Genomic DNA, 24,914 nt, shown 5'->3' on the forward strand with positions numbered 1-24,914 from the left:
CGCCAGATCTTTTCTTCTTGAAGAACGCACTCGGCCTCCGAGCCTCGTTTGGACTACTCCGTATTGCATAATTGCGGCGAGAGAGACAATCCTGCCGCGGCCGTAGACGAAGAGTAGTAGTGTATCATGTGACTCCCCACGGCCCGGCAATCTACAATTTCAAAGAACCAATCCTTAAACGCTAGTGCTTGGTGCGGACGTGCATGCGACCGCAGCGTCGTGCCGGTTTTCGGTAAAAAATGTCCAAACCGACAGTGAAAGTGTGCTTTTAATGAGACGACGACGAAAAAAATCGTGTACCTGAAGTGTTCCTAAAAGAGAGACCAAAAATGTGCAGGTTTGCGGTTGTAGCTTGTGCGCTTTTACTAGTCAGTTCCGGAGACGTCCTCATACGGACCGCCGATTCTTCGTGTAAGTTGTAGCTAGGAAAGATGGGGTTTTCGCGGCTGGCGGAGAAATTTCAACGAGCGATTCGCAACAAACGACCGTAGTTTCTTGAAGATGGTGGTTGACGAAACGTTAGTCGTGAAGGAGTGTTAACCTTGCCGTGGCTCCGAATAAGAAAACAAAGAAGCGATAACAATGGCGCAATTAACCATGCTGTTGTTTTTCCCTTTTCAACTGGAATTAATTTAACATTGCGGGAAAATGGAATGTTTATCGCAGAATCGGACGTTCCGATGCAGTGCGCTGTGTAGAAAATCCCGAAAATTAATTTTTGTTCTCGACACAGTGGTTCGGTTAGTGAGAGAGCGTCAGACGCGGAAGTGACCTGACTTGACTGAGCTAATTTTGACCGTTTTGTTATACCTTCCTAGTAAAAAAGAACGAACCCGCACGTAGCCGTTCATTTCAGTCACATAAACAAACACATTAACACTTTCTCTTCATAAATGGGGTCACACATTCTTCAGAGGCGTATCAGCTTTTTTTCGAAAAACAATGAAAATAACCTCTTTCTCTTCCCAGAACTTACGGCTTAACCTTGGTGTGGTAAACACAATTTCCAACATAATTTGGTAATTGGCGAGGTAACTGTTTGTAAAACCTACATATTGTTAATTTATTGGTGTCCTTTTGAGTATTTAGCGTTTCTTACAACACTGATGTTACAAGACCGACAAAATGCAAAACACACCATGTAGGGTTAACGTTTCACCATTTTCAATATCAAAAGCGTATTAAAAACATTAGTGGCTTAATGCGTGCTGTAAATGGTCTTCTATTGCATTTTAAAGATATTTAAATGCGCCAACAAGGTCCGACCATACCCTCACTTTTCTTGGGTACTTTAAATTAACTCATGAATAGAATACCTTACATAATTTTCATGACTTTAAAATTAACAAATATGAGCGCGATCTTACAAATTAAAACAAAAAGAAGAAACTCTTTGTGAAGGAAATTTCTCGTGGCTGATCAGAGACGACCGGTTGCTGACGTCAAAGCCACCAAATTTAAAATGATTAGTTTCTTTGTAATATTTAAAAATGAAAATGAATATTTATTTTTTTCACTTTACGTATTCAGTAAAAACATTTCATATAATTATTACTTGCGGGAAACAGCGTCACCTCAGTCGATGAAGAAGCAAAAATTTGCATGTGTTCAAAGTACGGTGGAAAATAGTTGACATTGACACATGTACTACACGTAAAATAAACTTCAGAAAATATGGTACATCATTTAAAATTTTATACCGTTAAAATTATTCCTATCATGCGTCAGGAATAGCTGATAATATGTGAAAAATTAACTGTTAGATGTCTTGTAATTACCATTTTTAGGCCGACAAAACTTTAATCAATGATAAAAATTGAGTAGAAAAGACACAGAACTTTAAAACCAAAACAAAAAGTATGGCTATACCTAAAATGAAAATGTTAATAGTTTTTGCCGTTTTGTCAATGTTTGAAACTGATTCACAACATAGTAAAATCCTTCAGACGGATAAAAACAAATAAGCATAATTGATATGTAAAGGTCAAATTAAAACCATTTCTGTTATAGATAATAATAAGTTTATTGGAAAAAAACTTATACCGAATAACTGCAGCAGATTTGTTTTCTTAATCTGAGGATTCGTTAATTTAAGCAAAACAGTTGATCGTACACAACTTTTTCATTTATTTATTTATATGTTTTAGTCTAACGTCAAATTATAGGTACAAGGAAACGATGTATCCGTATGGTAATAAAACGTTTGCAGCTGCTGACCCTGCGGTCCCAAAACTGGGTTAATTCCGTCGATTTCGAAACCCGCGTCTAAAGTTAGCCCCCTCAGTTGCGTTTAGATAAGAAACGGTCCTCGAAATAAGCCCAAAACCACACGGTCCTCGCCATGCGGAAATTTTCTTCCAAACAAGCGATAAATAATGTCCAATTTAGTCTTTCGATAACAATAACCCATCATGTTATCGCCAGTATTTACTTGAAACGTTTACAGGGGTTATCGTTAATAGTTCACATAACAGTGTTCTTGTCTAATGGTGCTGTTTTAATGGTTTCACAGTGTCGACGCAAAAACTCGTCTAGGAAACTCTGACGTAGCCATAATCAAATAAACTCAAGGAAAGAAATTCGAACGTACGAGTCAATAACAGAGTCGAGAAAAAATTCATACAAGGGTCACAACACTCGTGAAAGGTGAACTTGTCATTACGGTTTAATTCGCCCAATTATTTTAATTCGCCTTTAGAATTAGAAGTGACCTAATAATGGTTTTGTTTTCGTGAAGACCGAATGTTTGGCTGGTTAATCAAAAAGTTAACTTTCGATAGGGAAAAGGTCAAAAGCCATGCGATACTCCAGAAAAAATAAAACGAGTTTGCTGGTACTCGTTTAGAATTTTATGCGTTTTTTAATGGCAGCTAGCAAGTGGTATTTAGCTGGCGCTTCGGGCTTCTAATCAACTTTAGCCCCCGACGTTTGTCTGCTTCCTTTTTGCTTCCTTTATCGAAACGTGTCGTTTACCTACGTTATCTGTCAAGTGCCATTTTATGACGAACAACGTGTTGATTATGTTCGATGGCCTCAATTTCGTTATCGAAACAAAAAAAATTCACGTTTTAGCTTAATGAGCTATCATAGAGCGCATATTATTGTAACCTTGTCCGCCTAATAAATAACAAGAGGCGGCCGCCGACGTGTTCGCGCCAACTTCAAATTTCCCTCGAAATTGGCAAAATTCGAGATCCGTTACACTTTTTAGCGATGCGCCGTGCTCACGGATGAGTTCGTCCGGTTACGCAAAACCGGAAAGGTTGTTAAATAATGGCGATTCCTTGTCGGTTGGCTAACGTACCAAGTTCTAATTTAACGTGGGGTCCTTGACAGGTACCGCACGTTTCGTCTACTTCTTTTAGCAACTCTTCAAATTTCATCGTTGCTGCTTTCGCACGTCATTTTATTGTTAAATTATCTTTAGCTAAGTAGTCCGTAGCGGTAGTACTAACGGAACGCACAACGTGTAATTTACTCGATTCTGCCGGGTCAAAATGGTCCTGATTTACGACGTTGTTTTCGATTTCGCGCAGTGTTTTTCCTGCAATTATCCAATAAAAACCTGATTCGTCATAATTGAATTGCAAATCGCGTTCAGCACCATTGAGTTTCCTTCTGAATGCAAAATTCTCGCACACACATGATTTTCAGAGCTAACGAGAGTACCAGCTTTCACTCTATTTTTAGACTGTATTTTTCTCATTAGTGTCGTTAAACTTGTCCAATTATCGGTTTACGCAACCGTCGAACTTGAATCGAACAGAAAGAGGTCCGAGGAGAGGTACCGCCGTCGGTACTACGCACCCGATCGCGACAAACGACGCAAATTTTACTTTCTATTTGACACCGACACTTTTTGTGTGCGTCCTTGGAGAGCTTTCCATTAATTCTAATCAGCACGAGCAAACAATGGCAGCAGCAACGAGAAAAATACAAATACTCGTTAGTACATAAATAATAGTTCCCGTAAATGAGTCATAAAATGCGAAAACACGCACTCGCTGAAAAACACGTAACGAGCGACAAAACAAAAATCGCTACGAAGGCCGACAACCAAAACGAAAATCAGATCAGGTCAATAACTCAGCCTTCGCGAGAGCGTTTTTCGAAAATACTAGAACAAAGAAGTCGTCAAAACACCATCGGGATGCGAATTAATTTCCTCGACCGGTTCGAGATGTCCGTTCTAAAATTAGAAGAACTAACGAGTGACAAACGCTTCCAGTAACGAAGTCGGTGGGCGTTTCTCTACTCGGACACCTCATCAACAAGTGTTCACGTCCACGAAACTCCTCGCACGTATTTTGCCTCCAGGCGACGACGTCCAACTTAAATTAAAACCACCATATGCTTAGACCGACCAGGCGGTAGCAGCGGTCCTGTAGTGGCACCCTGAGGAACTCTAGGTACTCCATACGCGAGCAGCACCTCTGCAGCGTCCTAAAACCCGTATCGAAGCATCCACTTGTAGCGTTAGTGCGTCGCGAAACCTATTCTAAAATAGTGATGGTCCTGTAGCAGTACCCTGCGATTCTTTCGTTTGTTAGGTATCGGCATTCCGAAACCCGTACACGAACAATGAGGGGCCTTCGGCGCCCCCCTGCGTCCCTCGTGAGCCTCATCGGCATGTCTTTGTTCCAGTGATCAGCGCCAGCACGGAGCTATGCGGCAGCGACACAGAAATAGAATTGACCAAATCGGGGGAGACATCAACCATGACGGTCACGTTGGCACCCATCGAACACAACAGCATCTGCAAAATGCGCGTGACGGCGCCGTCGACGCACGTGATTTACATGCAGTTCGTGGAGCCCAGCCAGGAGGTGAAGCGGGCGCTCATGCTCAACAGTTCCGGTACCGCGCACCCCCCCTGCGTGATGAGCATCGTAAGTTGAGCCCTGGGTACTTAACCCGCGTTAACCCGAAAGCTAGTTTCTGCCAGAGAACACGCGCCTGCCGGTCTGGAAGGGCGACCCTTGCTCCGACAACGCCCTCACCGAGGTGGACTTGCTCACCTCCGACTTCAAAATCGTGTGGAACCCGCCGACCGACCCGTCCTTCACTCGAGGAAGAAAATTCGTCTTGACGGCAGTGGGACAAGGTGAGTCGGAGAGGGTTTTTTTCGATTTTTGTTAATCGACGGTCGAGCAGGTCAGGTGTGCAAGGAAGAGGGGCAGCACACGTGCATGAGGATCGGGTGGGACCCCATGATGTGCGTGGCGGACACGCTGCTGTGCAACGGCTTCCCGAACTGCCCGAAGAGTTCCACGACGAGCGACGAAGACGAGAAGCTGTGCAAGAAGAGTTTCTTCGCGCCGACGTCGCTGGAGCAGCTGGCGGTTGAGCTGTTCAAGAAGTGGAAGCCGCCGGATCTGGGTACTAACCTGAGCAACAATAAGTGGCTGCACGATAAGCTGGAACAACACGCAGCGTCGTCGACGTCCCGGGCGTTTAACAGCTGGAGGGAGTGGAGGGAAACGAGGACCGAAAGTAAGTTCAGGAAAGGAGACTTGACGTTTTTAACGGGAAGGGTTGCAGGTACGACTTCCACCACCACGACGGAGAGGTCCAACGCGCCCAAGAGGCCGCCGAAAGCGACCGACTCCATTTCGCAGGTCCTGTCGAAGTACGGGCCCTGGGGCTACCTGATGCTCGGGATGCTCATCTGCGGCACAGTGCTCATGTTCTGTGGTCTGTGGGAGTGCTGTTTCCGAAAACCAAAGACCGATATCGAACCCCCGGTGTCGCCCACTCAGCCGACGACGGTGCTGATCATCAATCCACAGGAAGAAGTGGCTCCTAGTCCTCCCAATTACGACGATTTGGATCAGCCGCCGTCGTACAGCATTCTGTTTCCCAATTTCAAAGTGAACCAAAATCCTAGTGATAGTGGACAAAGCGCGGCTCGCGCGACAGACGCTTGCGACCGAGTGCAAAACGAGAATGACTCTAGTGAACCAACCGAGAGCGAGAGCAACTCTAGCGATCACACGCAACAAGAGAATACACAAAACGGCGATGAAACGTGAGATTTTCGTCAGCTTTAGTAAGAAATTGTGATAATAAATTCTCGACTGACTTTACTATATTTAAAATGTTATTTTTTTTTAATAAACTTTGTCACAAGTTCGCGTTTATTTTTAATCCCACGTTTGTATCAAAGTAGACGCACAGGTCGAAACGTCATCGGAAATTCATGTCATCGAAAACCAAAAAAGGGAAGAAGAAAACCAAAACCGTCAGCGATGTGACCAAGAGCAAAGACGCCCTCGCGAATAAAAAAATTTACACTTATTTTAACAATGACGAGATCGCCGAGATCAAATCCATAATGAAAATGAAGGACGTGGTAAGGGCAACGTTTACGTTAAACCAGAAATGAATCGTCGGGTCGCCCAGACGGGAGTTCCTTTTGTTATAGCGGCTACGTTTCTCTACAAATTCGACGTGCTAAAGAAGCTTCTCAAAGACGGCTACAACGTGAACCAAACCGGTCAGGTAAATCCTTACACTTTTCCAAAACGCCCCTAATCTTCTTCTAGAACAACATGACGGCTCTGATGTGGGCCGTTAAATACAAATACATAGACATCGTCGACTACTTGCTCAACAACGGTGCAGATCCCACGATCAAGACGGACAGCGGCGACAACGTCTTGATCCTGGCTCTAGAGCACAAACTCTGGGACGAGCAGTCGATGATTAACCTGTGGAAGTCCGTGAAGCGCGTAAGCTTCATCGACGTGAACTTCACTAACAAGAACGGCCACAACATGCTCCACATGTGCGTCCGAAGAGACTGGGAGGAGCTCCTCAAGCTCCTCCTCACGGAAAAGGTATTCCGACAAAACCGCCAAATCCCGCCTAATCGAACCTTCAAGCCCAACATAGACTCGGGCAACTCCAACGGGGTCACGCCCCTCATGCTAGCTTGCTTCCGCAACAACATCAACATCATCAACATCCTAATAGACGCAGGCGCGGATATTCTCAAAGAGGACAACCACGGAAGGATGACCTTATGCTACGCCATCTCCTCGCTGGTGAAGATCAGCAAGCCCCCGTTTCTGGCGACCGACAAAATCATAACCGAACTTCGAAAGAAATCCCTTCTAGATACGTACCTCAAGCGACGGCTAGAGCTGATAATAGCTACAGCAAAGAAAAACGAAATTTCTTGCGCAACGTCGGAGATGCTAATCAAAATCATACAATTTGCCGTGCAATTTATTAAGGAAGGCATTTGCATATTTTTAGAATGCGACGTGTTTGCGCAACTGTTAGAGGTGATCGGTGGAATTTTGATAGGTTCGATGAGTAAACGTTGTTGTTTAAGATTCTCGAGACGCGATTGGACAATGCTTCTGTCCTCAAATTCCTCGTAGAAGTGTGCGAAGAACTCCTCTTCTACAACGAACAAAGCGTGGGTTACAAACCCGAAGTGTACAACAAAATGCTGGAAGACTTTTTCAAAAGCGGCTTCGTCGACGTCGTTCTGGAAATCATCCACAACGACACCGAAGAAGCTAAAGTTGCGATCAATCTCATAGTTCTGGGCTTCGTGAATGACGAGCGCTGGGAGAAGGTTCTCGAGAAGAACTGCACCGTGATTCTAGGGTACATGAACGACAACCAAACGGTCACGCAGGACGAAACTCAAGCAAAAATCGTAGCCTCTCTAACCTTGTCATTCTTAAACTAATTGTTTTCTTTAGCTCAAGAACAAGAAACGCAAACTGAAGAAAGTCTTCGAGAGTTTGGACGTTCCCGTGCTAGCGTCAGACTCCACGGAGAAACTCGAAGACCGCAAAAAGAGCGACAGCAGCGTCAACAACTCGAAGAAGTCGCGACGTCGTTCTAAAGCCATAAAGGCAAAACTGTCGAAAATGAAGAGTGCCGAACTTAGCAAAAGGTTGAATCTCAGCGGAAAAAAACTCAACCAAGCGAAACCGTCCAAGTTGCAAGCCAGCAAGAGCGAATCCTTCGAAGAAATCGAGTTTCTGTTAAAGCCGGAGGAGAAATTCCAAACCGAGAACCCTATAGCGGCTTCGTTCCAGTATTTGTTAGATAACGAAATCGACAACGGCGACAAAAAGTCAGACCGGGAGGTGTACCCGAAATGGAAGAAACAAATCGCGAGTTTGTCGCACGTGGACTCTTGCAAAAACTTATCCATCGATCAAGAGAAACTCTTCCACTGCATAAATCACTTGAAGGAGTCTTCTTCGAGTCACAAGTTTGATCCCACGATCAACCGATCCGTCAACGTGGTCATCGATTACTTGCGTCAGTTGGTACAGATGATCGTCCGCAAGTACCGCGAACATTGGGAGAGCGATCGGATGACCGGAAACTGCAACTGCATGGAGCTTAACGAACACGTCCCTTGGTTGTTCAATCGCCACGTCAAAACTCTAGAAGCCCGAGAAAAGCAAGTCATCCAAGAAATGCAAACGAATTTCGACCAATTGCTTAAATCCGTCAAAGATTTAGCTCACAAGGATCTTAATCGGTGTCTCCAGTCGCTGTACAAACTCGAAGCCACCGTTCTCAATTACGAAATCCGCGGGATCAAAGTTCTCTCTTACGTGTGCGGAATAGAGAACTTTGCTATGCGTTATTCGACGACGAATACGAAGTTTGACGATAACACCGTGGTCGAGTATGTTCAAAACGTGGTTAACGATCTCGAGGATCCTCGGACGGACGTAGAAGTTGAAGTGATGGACGACGTGGACGACGTTTCCTTCACGGAAACGTACAAGTCTGAAACTCCCGTGGAGCTCTACTATCGAGAAATGTCGTTGGTTGGGAAACGCGGACCTAGAAACAAGCGTAAGGAGATCGAGGCCAAACTCAACACCATCGCAAACGGCTTCCACTTGATTAACTCGATCATGTCGGTTTGCGACGAAGTGGAAGACGGTAATAACCACCAAAAGTACGGCATCTCTGACCTCAATCATCCTTTACGGAACAAGTACCAGAAGACGCTTCACTACTCGGAGATTTCTGAATACATGCCGAAGCGTCTCAAGTCGCAAATCTCGAGCTTACAGAATCTAAAAACTTTCCAGAAGTTACTAGAGGGTGAGATTCGCATCGCTACCAAGGAGCAAAGGGTCAATTATATAATCTCCGCTGGGATAAATTTCAACGCGGTCGAGTTGGGTCTGGACATCAACAACCAACCTTTAGCCGTTAAAAGAATTCCTCGGGAGAGCTGGGTGGGAAAGATCATTAAAACCCTCGTCGATCCTTTAGTGGGACTGATCGATAACCACATCCTCCACTACTTCGCCTGCGAATACGAAGGCAACGAACTAATTCTCGCTACGCCCTTATGTAAATGGACCATAGCTCAGTACGTGCAACTTTTGCGACAAAGCAGTGCCACGACCATGCCCGGACTGACGGCAGTCCAAATCGTCAAGCAGTTTCTGGACGGCCTCATGGTACTACACAAGTGCGACATCCCCATAGTTCACGGGAACCTCAAGCCGTCGAACATTTTCATCGACTTTAACGGGCTGGTGAAGATTGCCGAGTTTGGTATACACAAGGTACTGACGCTCTCCGGGTCGTACTCCGTTAACCGTACCGTTCTAGGCATTGTACAAAATTATCGAAGCTCCAAAAAGTTCGCTGATTTGGTTCGCCAAAGAAACCTTAGACATCTACAAGAACAGCTCCATCGTGGAGTGTTCGCTCAAGTCCGACATTCAAGTCGCCGGTATGCTGACATACTTCGTGCTCACGCACGGCAAGCACCCGTTCGGAGACGACACGGAAGAAATTTTGAAAAACATTCAACGCGGTATTCCGAAATTGAATGCGCGAAATCTGGATTTGAGGGATTTGCTCTTGTGGATGATGCTCAATGACTTTAACGAACGTCCGAACATCGAACAAGTTTTGTCGTATGTGTATACATAATTCGAAGGTACTACTAAACGTCGATTGATTTTTTCTTGCAGGCATACGTTCTTTTGGTCTCCTTCTAAGAAATGGAGTTTTGTTTTGTGCTGCGCCGGCGTAAACCAGACTGGGTACGTTTTGCCCATCAACGTCGAGAAGCTTCATAGGAGCATCGACACGTTCTGTGACGCGTACATCAAGATCGACTGGCACGAGGTCGTCGGCAACAAGTTTCCCGCTCTCAGGATCACCGAGAATAATAGTCTCGTCGGTTTGTTAAAATTCATAAAGAACTGTCACGACCATCAGCTCGACACAAACATATCTGACGCGGAAATGAGCTGCGCCATTTTATTTCTCTTCCCAACGCTTCCTGTAGCTTTATATAGGACGTTGCAGAACACGAACTGGCTCAAGAATGCCGTTTTTATGCCATTTTCTGAACTATTCTGAGCATTTTATCTATACTTTGCCATTGTGATATTTTCGTGTGGTTTATTTAAAATAAAACGAGTTTGTATTAATCGCTTTATTGTTATTTTTAGAGATTGGTCAACGGCAATGCATACGTAAATATGTAATAATTATAATCGAAAGCAAAGCGCTTAGCCACTATCAATTAAAATTGGATGAGATTCTTGCTGATGTCCGTTTCCCGCCAATATATTAAGGCAAGTCGACTTTTGGCGGAAAACTTCACATATTCGAGAAAAAATGCAATAACAACTTTATCTATCGTAAATAGCGTAATCTATAAATAAATAAGTGTGTATAAGAGATCCACGTAAAAGCATAATTTGGTTATATTCTTTGGTCTACTCCCTACAAATAAACTCTGGCAACTAAAAAAACCAAAAAGAAAATAGTACGTACAACATAGTATAAATAAATGCTTCTCATATCTACTTCGTTAAATATTTATCACCTCTTTTAAAGCTCTTGATTAAAGCAAAAATCGAGATCATATGACCACAGCCCCCGCCTCCGCCCTCGTCTCCGACAAAGGCGGACACTCCGCCCACGAATTCGTTATAGGATCGAAGCACTCCACCGACGAAATGGTGCACTGTGCTCTGTAGAAGGGCGTGGCGTGCGTCTGCGCCCCGCCTATCACGTACAGCAGCCCATCCATCGCGGCCACGGCCGGACCACTCCTCTCCACCGACATGGGCGGGACCGTGCTCCACTTATTCTAAAACATCGCAAGTCACTCCCACTCCCCCTTTCTCGCACCGCCTCTCACCGTCTTAAACGAGTATCTCTCCACCGAATTCAGCACCTGCTGACGATTGGTGCCCCCCACCACGTACAAATAGTCGTCCAAAACGGCGACGCCCATCTGAAACCTCGCCACCGACATCGACGGGAGCTTCTTCCACTCCCCGGAGAAAGGGTTGTAGCTCATGAGGTCCTGGAGATTCCGCTGGTTGAGGGAGCAGCCGCCCACCATGTAAATGAGGCCTGTTTTGGGTTGAGGGGACGCTCTCGCATATGCACTTACCTTCATAAGAGACCAGCCCCATGCTGAACCTGGGTTCCGGGAGGCTCCCCACCAGTCGCCATTCGTCGATTTTCGGGTCGTAGCGCTCGATCGAGCCGCTTATGTCGGTGTCCACCCAGCCGCCCATTGCGTACAAGTAGCCGTCGAGGGCGCACAGTCCGAACTCGCACCTGGAGACCACCATGCTGGCGACCTGCGTCCACTGGTTGGTCTGGGGTTCGAAGCGCTCGCAGCTAGAGAGGATCGACGAACCCTCTTCGCCGCCGACGACGTAGATGTGGCCGTTGAGTGCGGCAACGCCCGGGACGAGTCTGTTCACAGTCATGTCGGGCACTTTGTTCCATTCTCTGCTGAAAGTGTTGAACTTTTCGACCGAAACGTAATTCATTTCTAGGCCTCTGTCCCAAACGCTGTGGAGTTCGCGTTTCGAACCGCCGATCACGTATATATCTTTTTTGGCACATTTTCGAGGGGCCACGTTCAAGGGGACTAAGCAACCTTTCCTGTTGAGGAGATCGCTGTGGATTGACTTGAGAGCGACCCTCAAGCTGCTGTCGTTACACTGGGTTATGGCACGTTCTAGCAAACCTGCTCAAAAAAATAATAGAATTTGAAAGGTAGGCGCGTGAGGGTCGATTACCGAGCGGTAAAAGGGGTAGTCGGACGTTTTTCAAGATGTCGAAGACGTACTGACGCCGACCGAGAATGTCGTGGTTGATCCACCGCAACGCAGCTTGAAAAACTTGAAATTCAGAGTCGATTTTTAAATTCTCAGACGAGAGGAATTTGATTATGGTGTCTTTGTGCAAATCGTAGACTTCGTCCTCTTTGCATACTTTGGGGAAATTGTTTTCTATGTATTGGACGGATGCCGTTTTCAACTCCGTCCAGTTGTGGTCGTCGGCAAATCTAAATGCGACAAAAAGGGGATCATGGTCTTATCGTTGACCCAATTTACAGTTTCTAAATGCTATTCCAGTGACAGAAAACGACCGAATTTAAAATAACTCTTTTCTGCAACAAAAACGCGGTCATTGATAGTGATATCAAGTCAACCAAGTGAACAATATCCAATTTTTGTGTAGCGAAAACACAACCTGCCAGTAAAATTATCAGAAAAATAACACAGACTTTAGTAACACATGGGCATCAATATTTTTCCAATATATTTAACGACTATTGAAAAAAAGAGAGAATTTTTAGGTCTAGATTTCATACCATTTTTTCCCATTAAATTTAATACCACATTTGTTACCTATAAATTCCAATGGCATTCAGAGGATGCAATTCCTTAATCAAGAACTCTGTGCATCCCAATACAATTTCGCTCAGGCCCACCATATCTGCCGCAATCATCAACTCTTGCACGTTGTTCTGCGTAATATTAACCTCCCCAGAATAAATAAAATTTAATAAAATGTCAAAAATACAAGACGAAATTCCATGCAGTTCCACGGAATGTTGGTCTTTCTCGCATAACCCCCCTGTAAACATGGCTTGAAAGTATGGACTGCTGGCAGCAAGGACGGCACGATGGGCCTACAATACAATACAATAATTAACCAAAATTCTGCAGACACAAACTTTTTCCTACCTGAAAAATTTTATCCTCGGCAATAATCTCTACATCGCAAAACCTGTTGTTCCTTCTCAACTCGTTCAAGTTGCCCAACACTTTCGAGATGTAGTTCCGGCAAGTGTGCTGGGTATTCCTGCTGCTGCATTCGATTGGCAGATTAGATAAGAAAATGTTGTCAGTCCTGGACTGAGCCACGTCTGACATGCACTTGCTGATCTTGAGGGGTGGCATTATAAAATCCATTAGGAATTTCATGAAGGAATATTTTCAACATTAAACAGCGTAGAGATTCGTGGCAGACACACCTTAAAGGTCGATTTGATTTAATTTATGTTACAAGGGAACGAAGTGACCACCAAACATTCAAAACACTATTTTAATACCGAATTAACCTTAAAATTAACGTTTCATTGCTGTTTTTGTTGAAATTATTCACTAATAACTAAATTGGGGCGACGGATGTCATTTACGTCAACTGTCAAAACGCTGCCAACGTAACGCAATCAACATCGAGAAAAATACTATGATAAAAATACTGTTTTTGTTTTAATTTTATTGATGAACACGGATGAACTTTTTGGTCAGTTACACACTCCTTCGGGACCTTTAAAACCATCTTTTATAATCTGCAGAACGTTATGTAAAGGGCACTTGTTTTAAACAAAAAAAAAAAAAGAACTAGAAAATGCATTTTAAAGATTATCATCGATTATTTTCAGAAGATAAGAAAGTGCATTCATTAAAAGAACTTCTTTTCCTGACCAACCTAACAAATTAACAATAACAAAACTCAAACTAAAGCTGCTAAAGCTGTCATATTGTGTTGATTTAAGGTTATTAATAATTATTTTTCTTTCCCAATTTTTTTTTTTAAGTGCAAATAGTGCCTTTGACCGTCCAACATAACAAATAGTTATGAACGTCGAATTAGAAATCCGAAAATTACCCTTGGCAGTAAAATTCAAAATTGTGGAATATCTAGAAGAGGAAGAATCGTGGAAAAAACTCATGTCTATTATTCCGTGCTTCCTAACTAACGATTACCAGTGCGACATATCGTTAAATAACCCCCCAAAATATCAGTCACAGCATTTCCAGTAAGTCGGTACTACAAACACTGTTCAGTTTTTAAAAAAAAATGGCAAACTGCTTACAGCATAATACAAAACGCGTCGAACCTGTTAAAACGCTTCTGCTCAGAAATTCTGTTGAGAGAATGGGGCACATCAGGACAAATTCGGCCTACCTTGGGTCACTTGAAATACCTTTTGGAAAAAGCGCAACTCTTTGATGCCGCTGATTTCGTTACTGTTGATCTTCTTAAACAAGAGCCCACAAGACCCACTAAAGGACCAGCAGCTCCCATTGTATTGAAATTAGAGGAATTAGAAGACAACGTACCTAACAATATCCCACATTTAACTTCACTTTTAGCAAGTGATCTTTTAAACAGTGAATATGAAATCCATTTTTCAAGCAACAATAATAATTCAGAAAAGTGCAACTGTAGACCTAATATTTACTGGAGAAATTAATATTTACAAATAAAAAATTGTGAGAGGTGTCTTTGTCAAAATGAAATGATCTAAGCTGTAATATGTTGCTTTAATAAGTATTTCATATAATTTTGGATTGAATACAGCAGCCAAAAATCGTCCCAGCAAAGTAGGCAACCATCCATTTATTTTGTTTATGCACCCAACAATACTCTGCTTCTAGACACAATGCATCCGTTTTGCTGGTTGCATAACATTCAGTTACCAAGTCTAACAACGGTTGGCAACTCGGTGACAACCTAACATTCTAACATAACCCTCGACGTGGTGACTTGAACAATTTGAGGTTATTGACAATTTTTATTTTCTAATTTGTTTTTAGATACAAATAGTGCCTTCTAACCGTCCAATATAATAATAATAGTAATGAATATAAACTTAGAAATCCGAAAATTACCTTTGGCAGAAAAATCCAGAATTGTTGAATATCTGGAGGAGGAAGAATCCTGGAAAAAACTGATGTCGATCATTCCTTCCACCTTAACTGAGGATTATCGGAGCGATATATCGCTAAACAATCCTCCAAAATATCGATCGGAACATTTCCAGTAAGTAAAAATAATTTCGCGTCTTTCAAAAATAACAAACTGCTTCCAGTATTATACAAAACGCGTCAAATTTGACGAAACGGTTCTGTTCGGAGATTTTGTTGAGGGAATGGGCGACATCGGGAAGAATTCGGCCTGCGTTGGGCCACTTGAAATACCTCTTGGAAAAGGCGCAACTTTTTCATGCCGCTGATTTCGTCACTGTTGATCTTCTCAAACAACAGAAAACCAGGCCCACTAAAGGACCAGGAGCTCCAATTGTCCTAAACTCAGAGGAAATAGAAGACAGCGAAACAAAACGAATTGAAAAAATGTTGGACGCTATTAATTACCCAAGTTCAGCAATCGAAAATATCTGTAAACAAAATTCAGTTGACACAAATCTCAACTATACAACCAAAGAGGTACCAAAAATGATACCAAAAATTGTTATTAGCGAATCTCCTGAAGTTGAAGAGGCAAAACCCACATTTAACGTCCCAGTGGTTGTTCAGAACGAAAGAAATAAGTCTGAGTCAGATTTAATTAAATTTTCTAAAAGTTTAGTTGAAAGTGATAATAACGTGCCTAACAAGATCCCAGATTTGACTTCGCTTTTAGAAAGTTGTCCTTCAAACAGTGAACATGGAAGCAGTTCATCCAACAATATACCTCTAGTTGTTGAAGATATAAGTGAAGACAGCTCTAGCGACAATATTCACCCTAACATATCTTCACTTTTGGGTAATTCAAGCGAGGTGATTATTCCAGCTCTGAGTGACTTGAGTCCAGAAAGTTCGATGTCTTCTTCTTCGAATTTTCCAGCTTTAAGCCACCTTTTGGGAGGTTCGGACTCTATCGCAAACAAAACGCGTTCTTGTGCATCGCCTTTACCTAATTTGTCTTTAAATACCCCTTTACCACACTTCACTTATGCTCAGTTAGAAAACGCCACCTGTAAATTCGATCAAATTCCTTTAATTGAGGGTGGGAGGTTTCTAGGTTCTGGTAGTTTTGGCCAAGTTTATTTGGCTAAAGATTTGTTCAATCAACCAGTGGCTGTCAAAAGACTGACTCTGGAGAATGCTGAGGTTGTACAGATTGATGATAGGGTAACTAAGCAGTTTATAACAGAAGTGGAGATCCTGAGCAAATACAAGCATGAGAATTTAGTATCTTTATTGGGTTACTCGTGTGACGGTTTGACGTACTGTTTAGTCTATGAGTATGTGGTTGGAGGAGCCTTAAAAGATCGCCTGGAGGTTGTCATTGTAGTAATTTGTCATACAATTTATTTATTTTATTTTGTATTGTAGAAAAAAGAATTAATCTGGACGGAAAGGCTATACATTGCTTTAGGTACAGCGAGGGCTATTGCATATTTACATACGGCATATTCTACACCTTTAATTCACAGGGACGTGAAAAGTGCAAATATTTTGTTGGATGTTACCAACAAGCCAAAGGTAGCATTAAAATTAGGCTCAGAGGCGACCACGACACAAGTGCGAGTAGTTCAAGTATTTCGTGGTCGCCTAGGAGCACTACTTTGTTTGACGCAAATTACACTTTTACCTTATTCCAGTTGTGTGACTTTGGATTGATCAAACATTCTTTAAATCAGAGTACAAACACGGTCACCACGATCATAGGAACTTCTGCTTATATGGCTCCAGAAGCTTTCAGGTACTTTCATCGTTTACTTGTTTTGTCGTGTTCCTCCAAATTTTTGATTTTATTTTAGAGGTGACGTATCGCCAAAGCTAGACACATTTAGTTTTGGGGTTGTTTTACTCGAGCTTTTAACATCTAAACCACCAATGGATGATAATAGAGAAGGAAAAGATCTGGTTAGTTAGTGATAATGTAAGTAACTTCTTTTATAATTTGTTTATTTTAGGTAACACACGTGGATGACACTTGCAGTGATGACATAACGCCCTTGTTAGATGTGTCAGTCGGTTCTTGGTCTGCTAACGAAATAAATTTTGGGCAGAAATTATACGAAATTGCCCAAAGTTGTTTGCAGGAAAAAAAGCAAAGACCTTTGATGGCTTCAGTTTGTAGTAATTTGGGCGAACTTATTGAAAAATCTGCATGAAGCAAGGCAAGAAATGAATGCCATTTTCAACGAGGAAGAGAAGAGAATCAAATAAACCTTTAACTTGATCGTGATGAACCTTAATATATCTTTGTATATAGTTTTCCAGGCTTTTGCAATGTATATACAGTATTGTTTATTTTAAAGAAGAATATATATTTTATACATAATTAAAATTATTCCTTAGTCGAAAATATGCTGTTCATGAATTGATTCGTCCGATTACGTGATTACGTAACTGGCAGAAAAAGGTCACCTAACATACTTCAGTAAGAAGGGTTTAATAAATAAATTTTGCAAAAAACACGAGATTAATATTCAATTTAAATTCAAAAAGAATTTTGAATTTCAGCTAAAATTGTTGCTAATTTTGAATGACATATTTATGGTTGTTTTTTTTGTCAATGACCTGCATCAAAAAATATTTTGCATTCTTCGTTATAAAACTCTCAAAACGTAGAATTTATCGAGTGTCCAAAACCGCCTCCGAGTGTCTCGTTTTTCTCCGATCAAATTAATCAAAATAACAACTTTCTCAATATCAAGTTCCACGGGGCGTGAAGTTCTTTCCGCCCACTCCCTTAATTAGACGCGGGCGAAACATCCAAATCCCCGATACCTGTGTGTTCCTCCACATCCCATCATTTTCTGCGTTGAAATTAGCAAAAAGCAATTTGGCGGCGGTTTCTTTGCAAAAACCCGCCCCCACCTCACATTTGACATTTCGCATGTACCTAATCCAAGATGTGCACCCAATGGGTCAGAGGGGGCAGAATACGAAAGCCCGGCGCGCCCACGTCGGACCCCGCCCACACACCCACGCTTCATTCATGCGGCCCGGGCCAAACTCCTGCATCCTGCAAACCGCCCACGCTCCACTTTCTCGCGTACTCACTCCCTTTTCCTGCAACGGCAGGACGGAGTGCATGAACTCGGGAAGAAAATGGTGGATGCGCCGGGAGACTAGACTTTCTTATTTTTCTTCTACATCTTTTTGGGTTTTTCGCCTCGCGCGATCGATTCTTTGCGAATTTCACAGAAACTTGAGTCGGAGGCGCGCTTTGGGCGGATCGGAGCCGAAGAAGGCAGCACGTGAAGCGGGGTGGTCCGAGGGTCGCAGGCCGAAGGAGGCTCGCTCGTGCCGGAATTGTTAATAAAACAACCACAAATGGCAAAACGTTTTATTTTTATAAAAAAGTGGTTTGCACTTACAAATTTATAAATCAGTCAAAAATTAACAATACGGATAACATGTAAGAAAATCGTTGGTTTCTTTCTGAATGCGGTAACTAGATCGGGCAACCTTAGTACACGTTTTCCTTTAAAATTAGGCTTTCGCGTTAGAAAAAGATAGCTTCTTCCGCTATTTCGTGGTCTCGAAGTGAGGCGTTTGTTTAAAATTGTCCGATTTTCTCAGAAGACTTCCGTTTTATGGCTTACGTGAATAAAATTTCGCCGAATTTGTTTTATTCCGACGACAGGGAACGTCATCCGCAACCATTACGATTTTTACATTCAAATTTTAATACCAGCTAAAAAATTAATCGCGGTTTTGAAAATCGTTACGAACAATTAGACGGCGTCTTGCTTGGAAGTGCACAAAAATTTACAAATATGCTACATATTTTTTGGCCTTCAAGTCATTTGCTAAAAAACGCTTCGCCCCTTTTAGACTACAAAGTATCGGTTTTAATTTAAGCCGAAACGTGGCTTTCTACCCTCTTAAACTTAACACTCTCCAAATGTTATCGTAAGCTGAAGTGCATTTTCCGGCCCCCGTACCTCTGCTTGCTATTTCGTAATTATGATCGTCCCTCGTTTCGTCTAATCGATACTTCTTCAGTAACCCGAATTGAATTGCAGCTCCTTTATAATCCGCATATTGTGGATGCACCCGATCTTTACGCAGTGATTTAATGGAGCTTTAAATGTGGGCGTCCGTTCCGAGTAGTACAGAGGTCGTGTCATTTCAGCTCATTGTGGGCGTTAACTGGTGTTGTTTCGTGGGACCAATATGAATGCTTTTTGTTTTTCTAACTTTTTTTTATTCGTTACTGTTTGGTTTTTTTTTAGAGTGGAAGTGGGTAAGTGGGACGTTTTGATGAAATTGTACATAATGGATATTGATCGTGGGTAAGGAAGCTTTTTTATGTTTGAAAATAAAATAAATATGTGTAGGACTTAAGGGATGAACGTTTGATTTTTGCGGTAGGGTGGGCGATCCATCTTCTGTATGCGATAAAATGTAGGTGAGGTCGGTGAATATTGATGTAGGGAAAATGATTGAATTTTAATGGGGAGGAAAATCGATGTTTTTTTAACACAATAATTGGAGGAATTTAGGGGAAATCGGGCAGGAAGGTCGTGGGCGGCACGAAACAGAGTTCCTTCAAACTGAAATTATTATAAACGAAAAAAAGATGTAGAAAGAAGAGCGAATTTATTTTATTGGTATTTTTTAAATTTTGTTCTGCCATTTAGGCCGAATTTAGAAGAAAAGGATGAGGCAGCTCACTTTATAGTTTTTGAGATGGTCGTCTTAACGTATAGGCTAAATCGAAAAATGAATTATCTCAGCTCACTCTTTTCTGTTTTCGCTTATGCGAGATACGTCCCACAAGAAACTCGAGTATGTCTTCAGTCTTTTTATTTAGTTAGTTTTTTTTTTATTCCAGGCCGTCTAATCTAGCACATATTCGACAAATTAGGAACAAATTGTCACAGGCGTCAACACAAACTCTTGGGCACGTCCAACGATTTTTCATCATTTCTTAAACAAACAAAGATCACAATTTTTAAAAAATCGCAAAAAATCGACGACGTGTAACATGTACAAAGTTTTCGTGTTTCGCCTTTTTCCAAAATCTTAGCTAGCAAAGTAGTAAATTCCGCGGAGAACTCTTAGGCCTAACACTTTTTCGCACTCGTCGTTGATTAATTAGTTCGGTGCACGAAGTAGATAAGTGGAACATTTAATACGAAGGCGACGTCGCACACGTCCATCACACTCGGAAACACGTGTCCTTAGCACAGGTTTTTACAATCTCGATCTGTCAGACATTTGGGAGTGTCGTAGGTCGGTGCATCCAAGTACTTCTAGACAAACACAACGTGGGTCCTCTACGTAGTGCGTCGAACACGCGTTCTAGCTAACGTCGTCCAACAAAGAAACCAAACCAAGTGGACGCAATGCGAGCGTTTCTCGTACGACAGAGAGTGGCATGTCAAAAACCGCGTGGGAAGAAGACATCGTGACAACGGTGGTACAGAAAGATGCATTTAGTTTTTGTACTGTTATATTTTTTTCGACTTATAAATTTATAAGTATATAAATTACATATTCGTTTTATAAATGTAAACCAAAGAACATTATAAAATTGAATAAAACCTACTTGTTCGTTAATTTGTTTATTTGAGTAATGCAGAATAATCGAAATGATATTAATAATGATAGTAATAATAATATTAATGATAATAATAATAATAATAATCATAGAATTGTATCTAGTTAACATTAATCGTCCTATCCGAGAAAACAATGATTGAAGAACAATATAATGTACAAACGAAGAACGATGAATAATCGTGAGAGTATCGTTTCGGTATAAAACAGTGACCGAAGAATCGCCAATGGCCCTAAACGCAAAAACAACGTAGAATATGACGCGTGAAGGTGTTGAATCCCGCCGCCGCGTTAATAAATAATTCACTCGATACGACGATTACCGGCGGTTCATCGTGATGGAAGTTGTAGTGATGAAAATTATCACGTATTGCATAATAATACCGGAGGCCGAATGAATAGGTTCGCCCCTCCGCTCGGAAGTAGGGCAGTGTGCCGTCACCGGTCCTCCCCTCTGCAGGAGTCAACGACCCGGCCGCTCCCGAGCCGCCCCCCGCGCGACCGTCCACGGATTTCGCAGTGCAGTTGACCAACTTGCAACAAACATCACATAACACAAGACACGGTGCACTCGTGACGATCGATGGGGGCCCGGGTCGCCGCCCCGCCGCCGTCCCCTCCTCGGCCCAGCTGATCCACGCGGTTAAGATTAGGTGGCAGTGGTTGGTAGACTTTAGAACATTTGTTTGCAGAGGATGGACTCGACGTCGTTCGCTGGACGGGGCTCGTCCATCGACCATCAACCACACTTTTTTTTTCCTTCCCACCGCTGCGAAAAACCCCATTCCAATTATTATAATTAATTTATCTAATATAGACCTACGTTTGCTTTTCATTTCGCATGAAAAATCACCAAGTGTCCCAGTCGTTTCTGCCGCTTTCGTCACCTCTTCTGCGTCCGCCAAATATATATAATTGTACACTATATATATATTTTTATATACCTACATATATATATTCTTATCACAACATCCCGACCGTGGTGGTTCATTATGGTTAAATACAAAAACAAAAAGAGACAATTGAGCAATGTACAATCAATCAATCAATCGGTTGAACCCATTTATAAACATCTCGATAACCCTAAACAACTCGTTTTTATTATAATGCTTATATTATTAATACTTTATATAAATAATTATGAATTTTCGTGAATTTCATCTATTATTTAAATGTCCTTTCGCTAATTGTTCCTTAAAAATAATTAACTTTAAATTGGCTAGGTACTCTTACACTTGACATAATTAATTATAAAAAGTACAAAGCGTTTATAATATACGTAATAATAGTAATAATAATCTAGATGGGCCCTCCGGTGCGGCCGAACCTAAAGCCGCTTCCATCCCGGTGGCAAAATGGAGAGACGTTTCATCTTGTTTTTTTTTGTTCTTTTTTTTGTTGTTGTTGTTTAAATATTATTTTTTCCTAGCTGAACTTTTCGTAAATTACCGTCGTTCGTTATTTATGGCTTTACTCGTACAAAAAACAAAAAATCATCCAAACGAAAAACTAAATAGAGAGAGATAGAGTAATAATAATAATAATAATAATAATATTATGTATACAAGTATTTTTAACTAATAACTGATGATGATAAGAGAGTCCAGCGACGCGAACCGCGTGCTCGCGATACAATATACAAACAACCATCTAAGCGAATAGTTTTATTATTTATAAATTGTTTTACATGATTAACAAGGATACCTATACAAAACACAAATTTTTTTTTCATGTTCTTTAAGTATCGTCGGTGACTTAAAAACTCGTTTAAACGAACGAATCGAAACGCACCGATCGAGCATCGATTGTCAATCCCTATTAAACTAATTAAATATGGTGGTGGTTTGTATGAACCGTAAATTATCATTCTATTTTTTAATCGAATCATCATTTTGTTCTGATTTTGCAGATGGTTTGGTTTAAGGTTTCTCTTTTCGTGTACTCGAATGAATGAATTAATTAATTTATTATTATTAATTTTTTTTAATATTTGTTTCATTTTATCTACTTTATACTGTTTTGTTGGCAGTAATCGAACCGCACAGCTCGCTACACGGGTGAAAATTCGAGCACCATGCAAGTCAGTACGGGTCGTACGTTTACAAAGTTCACATCCGATATGTGAATATTTTGCACCATTCTTATTACTAGAAGAGTTTCTGCTTTGTGCATATGACAATTTTCGTATGGCAGTCGATAGCTGTTCTCACAGCCTGTCTTCTTCCTCTTCTTCTTCTTCGGCCTCCTCGATGACGCCCTCGTTCTCCTCCTTGTAACCGGGATGTTCGGATATCGCGTAGTAGTTGCCGTTGTAGATGACGCCCAATTCGCGCAGCACGTCGCCGCGAATCGTCGCTTTGATCGTCCAGTTGTAACAGTCGTCGCTCTCGCTCTCCCTGTCCAACCGTTCGACGTCGAGTATCTTCGAATTCAATCGCTCGAGTATGATACCGATGTCCTTGATGGTGAGATGTCTCTTCTGGTCGACGCTCAGTTGGTCGATCAGCAGCAGGAATTTTTCAGAGGTGACGGCCTCGTCCTCCATCACGGTGTTCTCCGTTTCGCTCTCGGAGCTCTCGTGTTCGGACTGCCCGCCTTGTCGGCCGCCACCTTCAACGTCTAAAAAACGCACGTGTCTCGACTGTGGCTGCGGCGAGGTCTGCTGCTGCGCGTCCTGGATCGGCGACGTGGCGACGCTCTTGTGCACGGCGATCTTACGTCCCTCCTCGTGGAGGGCGCAGCAGTGGAAGTCGCACTCGATCGCGCCGTTGCTCTGCGGGCTGCCGGCGCGCGGCATGTGCACGTGGTGGGCGCACTCCGGCGTGTGGACGTGGATGGCGGCGCCCTCGAGCGAGCCGGCCTGCTTCGGCAGCCGGTGCGCGGGCTTGACGTCGTCGTGGTTTATCACAGTGATCTGGGGGCTGGGGTAGCGCGGCTGCGGCACGTACGCGTCGTTGATCAGCGTCTCCTTCTTGACGCCGCCGCCGCCGACGAGCGACGGTCGCTTGCTCGGCGAGAACTTGCCGGGGGCGGGCGACGACGCCTCGGAGGGGGCGCGCTGCGCGCCCGAACGCTGGTCCCAGTGCAGCACGACGGTGACGCGGCCCTTGTTGTCCATTATCTTCCATGAGGGCGTCTCGTCGTGCAGCTCCAGGGCGTGGATCGTCTCGCACACGATCTTCGGGATCGCCGAGATGGCTACTAACAGACAGCGGTCTCAGTGGCGGCGCCGCGACGCGGGGCCTCGCCCCGGCTCGCGGCCCCGCCGCCGAGCTCGGCACCTACCTGCACGGATGACGTCCACGCCGGCGGGCAGCCATCGCTCGCCCGGCCGCAGCAGCAGGAGGACGGTGTTGGCCGGGAGGGTGCGGAAGTACTCGGCGTCCTCTACCTGGGTCCCGTCGCTCTCCAACACCACCCGCACCGGCTCGCCCACGGACACGCCGAGCTTGTCTCGGCCGCGCTGCACTAGCTCGTCGAGGCTCCCCACCACCAGCCCCTTGCGCACGCTACGACGCCCGTCCCATAGCTTGAAGGGTCTCTTTCCGCGGGACTCCTGCAACACACCCATCGCTCTCAATCTCAGTCCTCAATCTCTCGTTATCTAGCTAGCTATCTATCTATCTATCTATCTATCTATCTCGTCTCGACCGCCGGACCGTGCCTCTCCGTCAGTCAGTGTGCACTCGACCGCATCCCGTCCAGACCTGACCTACTCCACACACCTACCACCCTATCGCTACCACCTAGTTGCCGTTCTAGCCGCTCAAGCGCGCGCCCTCCGACACACATTCACTCGCACGCACACACACGCTCGCTCTCCTCCGCACTCTCACACACAGACACACACACAGACCCACACGCCGTTCTCCGGCTCGCAACCGACCGACCGACCGACCGACCGACACACACACACGCCATGGATGCGACCGGTCCGGTCCGGCCCGGCCCGGCCCGACCCGGCCCGGCCCCGGCACACATGCGGACCGTCGAAACGCACCGCTCGGACTCGTACCTCTCTTGCCATCACGGCATCTCTTATGGTGCGGCCGTCGTCCCGCCGCTGACCCGCGCACTCCTCCTCTATGGCACCGCCGGCACAGTCACTAGACAACGGCACCGCATATTCTCAGACCGATCCGTCTCTTTTTGTCCATTCTGAACCAAAATTCAATCGGACTATCTGTGACCCCTACAAGCAGCAACCCTGCAAACTGCCCCGACAAACGCGCCCCCTGTCGTCCGATCGATTACGTTCAAGGTGCGGCGCGGCGCCTGCCTTCGCGCATCCACACGCGCATTCTTGCCCACCACTTGACGACGACG

General features: G+C 43.7%; 5 protein-coding genes across 11 annotated transcripts; 3 read left to right on the forward strand and 2 right to left on the reverse strand.

Moving 5' to 3' along the window:
* The first annotated feature begins 47 nt into the window (after window positions 1-47).
* Window positions 48-6,129, forward strand: LOC135136564 (uncharacterized). The gene is made up of 5 exons (XM_064065919.1): window positions 48-411; window positions 4,645-4,889; window positions 4,936-5,104; window positions 5,155-5,493; window positions 5,542-6,129. The coding sequence occupies exons 1-5, from the start codon at window positions 330-332 to the stop codon at window positions 6,030-6,032; spliced, it is 1,326 nt and encodes a 441-aa protein (XP_063921989.1). The 5' UTR covers window positions 48-329; the 3' UTR covers window positions 6,033-6,129.
* Window positions 6,130-6,190: 61 nt separating this feature from the next.
* On the forward strand, window positions 6,191-10,445 carry LOC135136562 (uncharacterized). Of its 4 annotated transcripts, XM_064065916.1 has the most exons (8): window positions 6,191-6,352; window positions 6,403-6,501; window positions 6,546-6,839; window positions 6,885-7,289; window positions 7,340-7,672; window positions 7,719-9,566; window positions 9,613-9,923; window positions 9,981-10,445. In XM_064065916.1, exons 1-8 carry the CDS (start codon window positions 6,200-6,202, stop codon window positions 10,372-10,374), a joined length of 3,837 nt encoding a protein of 1,278 aa, XP_063921986.1. In that variant the 5' UTR covers window positions 6,191-6,199; the 3' UTR covers window positions 10,375-10,445. The 4 variants fall into 4 exon arrangements, with proteins under 4 accessions (XP_063921986.1, XP_063921983.1, XP_063921984.1 ...); XM_064065913.1 differs by having other exon boundaries at window positions 6,546-7,289; XM_064065914.1 differs by having other exon boundaries at window positions 6,191-6,349; window positions 6,546-7,289.
* On the reverse strand, window positions 10,436-13,503 carry LOC135136563 (actin-binding protein IPP). 2 transcript variants are annotated; one of them, XR_010281733.1, is made up of 7 exons: window positions 13,017-13,503; window positions 12,678-12,961; window positions 12,063-12,331; window positions 11,423-12,010; window positions 11,165-11,382; window positions 10,795-11,113; window positions 10,436-10,743 (listed from the first exon to the last, which is right to left on the reverse strand). XR_010281733.1 is itself a non-coding variant. In XM_064065918.1 (6 exons), the coding sequence occupies exons 1-6, from the start codon at window positions 13,254-13,256 to the stop codon at window positions 10,883-10,885; spliced, it is 1,830 nt and encodes a 609-aa protein (XP_063921988.1). In that variant the 5' UTR covers window positions 13,257-13,503; the 3' UTR covers window positions 10,436-10,882. The 2 variants fall into 2 exon arrangements, 1 of the variants encoding a protein (XP_063921988.1); XM_064065918.1 differs by having other exon boundaries at window positions 10,436-11,113.
* A 289-nt stretch (window positions 13,504-13,792) lies between these two features.
* LOC135136373 (interleukin-1 receptor-associated kinase 4-like) lies at window positions 13,793-17,325 on the forward strand. 2 transcript variants are annotated; one of them, XM_064065609.1, is made up of 6 exons: window positions 13,793-14,098; window positions 15,155-16,346; window positions 16,401-16,550; window positions 16,670-16,770; window positions 16,829-16,934; window positions 16,985-17,325. In XM_064065609.1, the coding sequence occupies exons 1-6, from the start codon at window positions 13,917-13,919 to the stop codon at window positions 17,183-17,185; spliced, it is 1,932 nt and encodes a 643-aa protein (XP_063921679.1). In that variant the 5' UTR covers window positions 13,793-13,916; the 3' UTR covers window positions 17,186-17,325. The 2 variants fall into 2 exon arrangements, with proteins under 2 accessions (XP_063921679.1, XP_063921678.1); XM_064065608.1 differs by lacking the exon at window positions 13,793-14,098 and adding an exon at window positions 14,812-15,105 and having other exon boundaries at window positions 16,985-17,323.
* A 1,070-nt stretch (window positions 17,326-18,395) lies between these two features.
* LOC135136499 (uncharacterized) lies at window positions 18,396-24,816 on the reverse strand. 2 transcript variants are annotated; one of them, XM_064065805.1, is made up of 3 exons: window positions 24,604-24,816; window positions 23,874-24,144; window positions 18,396-23,786 (listed from the first exon to the last, which is right to left on the reverse strand). In XM_064065805.1, exons 1-3 carry the CDS (start codon window positions 24,613-24,615, stop codon window positions 22,795-22,797), a joined length of 1,275 nt encoding a protein of 424 aa, XP_063921875.1. In that variant the 5' UTR covers window positions 24,616-24,816; the 3' UTR covers window positions 18,396-22,794. The 2 variants fall into 2 exon arrangements, with proteins under 2 accessions (XP_063921875.1, XP_063921874.1); XM_064065804.1 differs by having other exon boundaries at window positions 18,396-23,789.
* Window positions 24,817-24,914: the final 98 nt, after the last annotated feature.

The sequence above is a fragment of the Zophobas morio genome, unplaced genomic scaffold (genome assembly GCF_036711695.1).
Source record: "Zophobas morio isolate AGI-343-1 ecotype UQ-CSIRO unplaced genomic scaffold, CSIRO_AGI_Zmor_V1 ptg000026l, whole genome shotgun sequence".
Classification (NCBI taxonomy): domain Eukaryota; kingdom Metazoa; phylum Arthropoda; class Insecta; order Coleoptera; family Tenebrionidae; genus Zophobas; species Zophobas morio.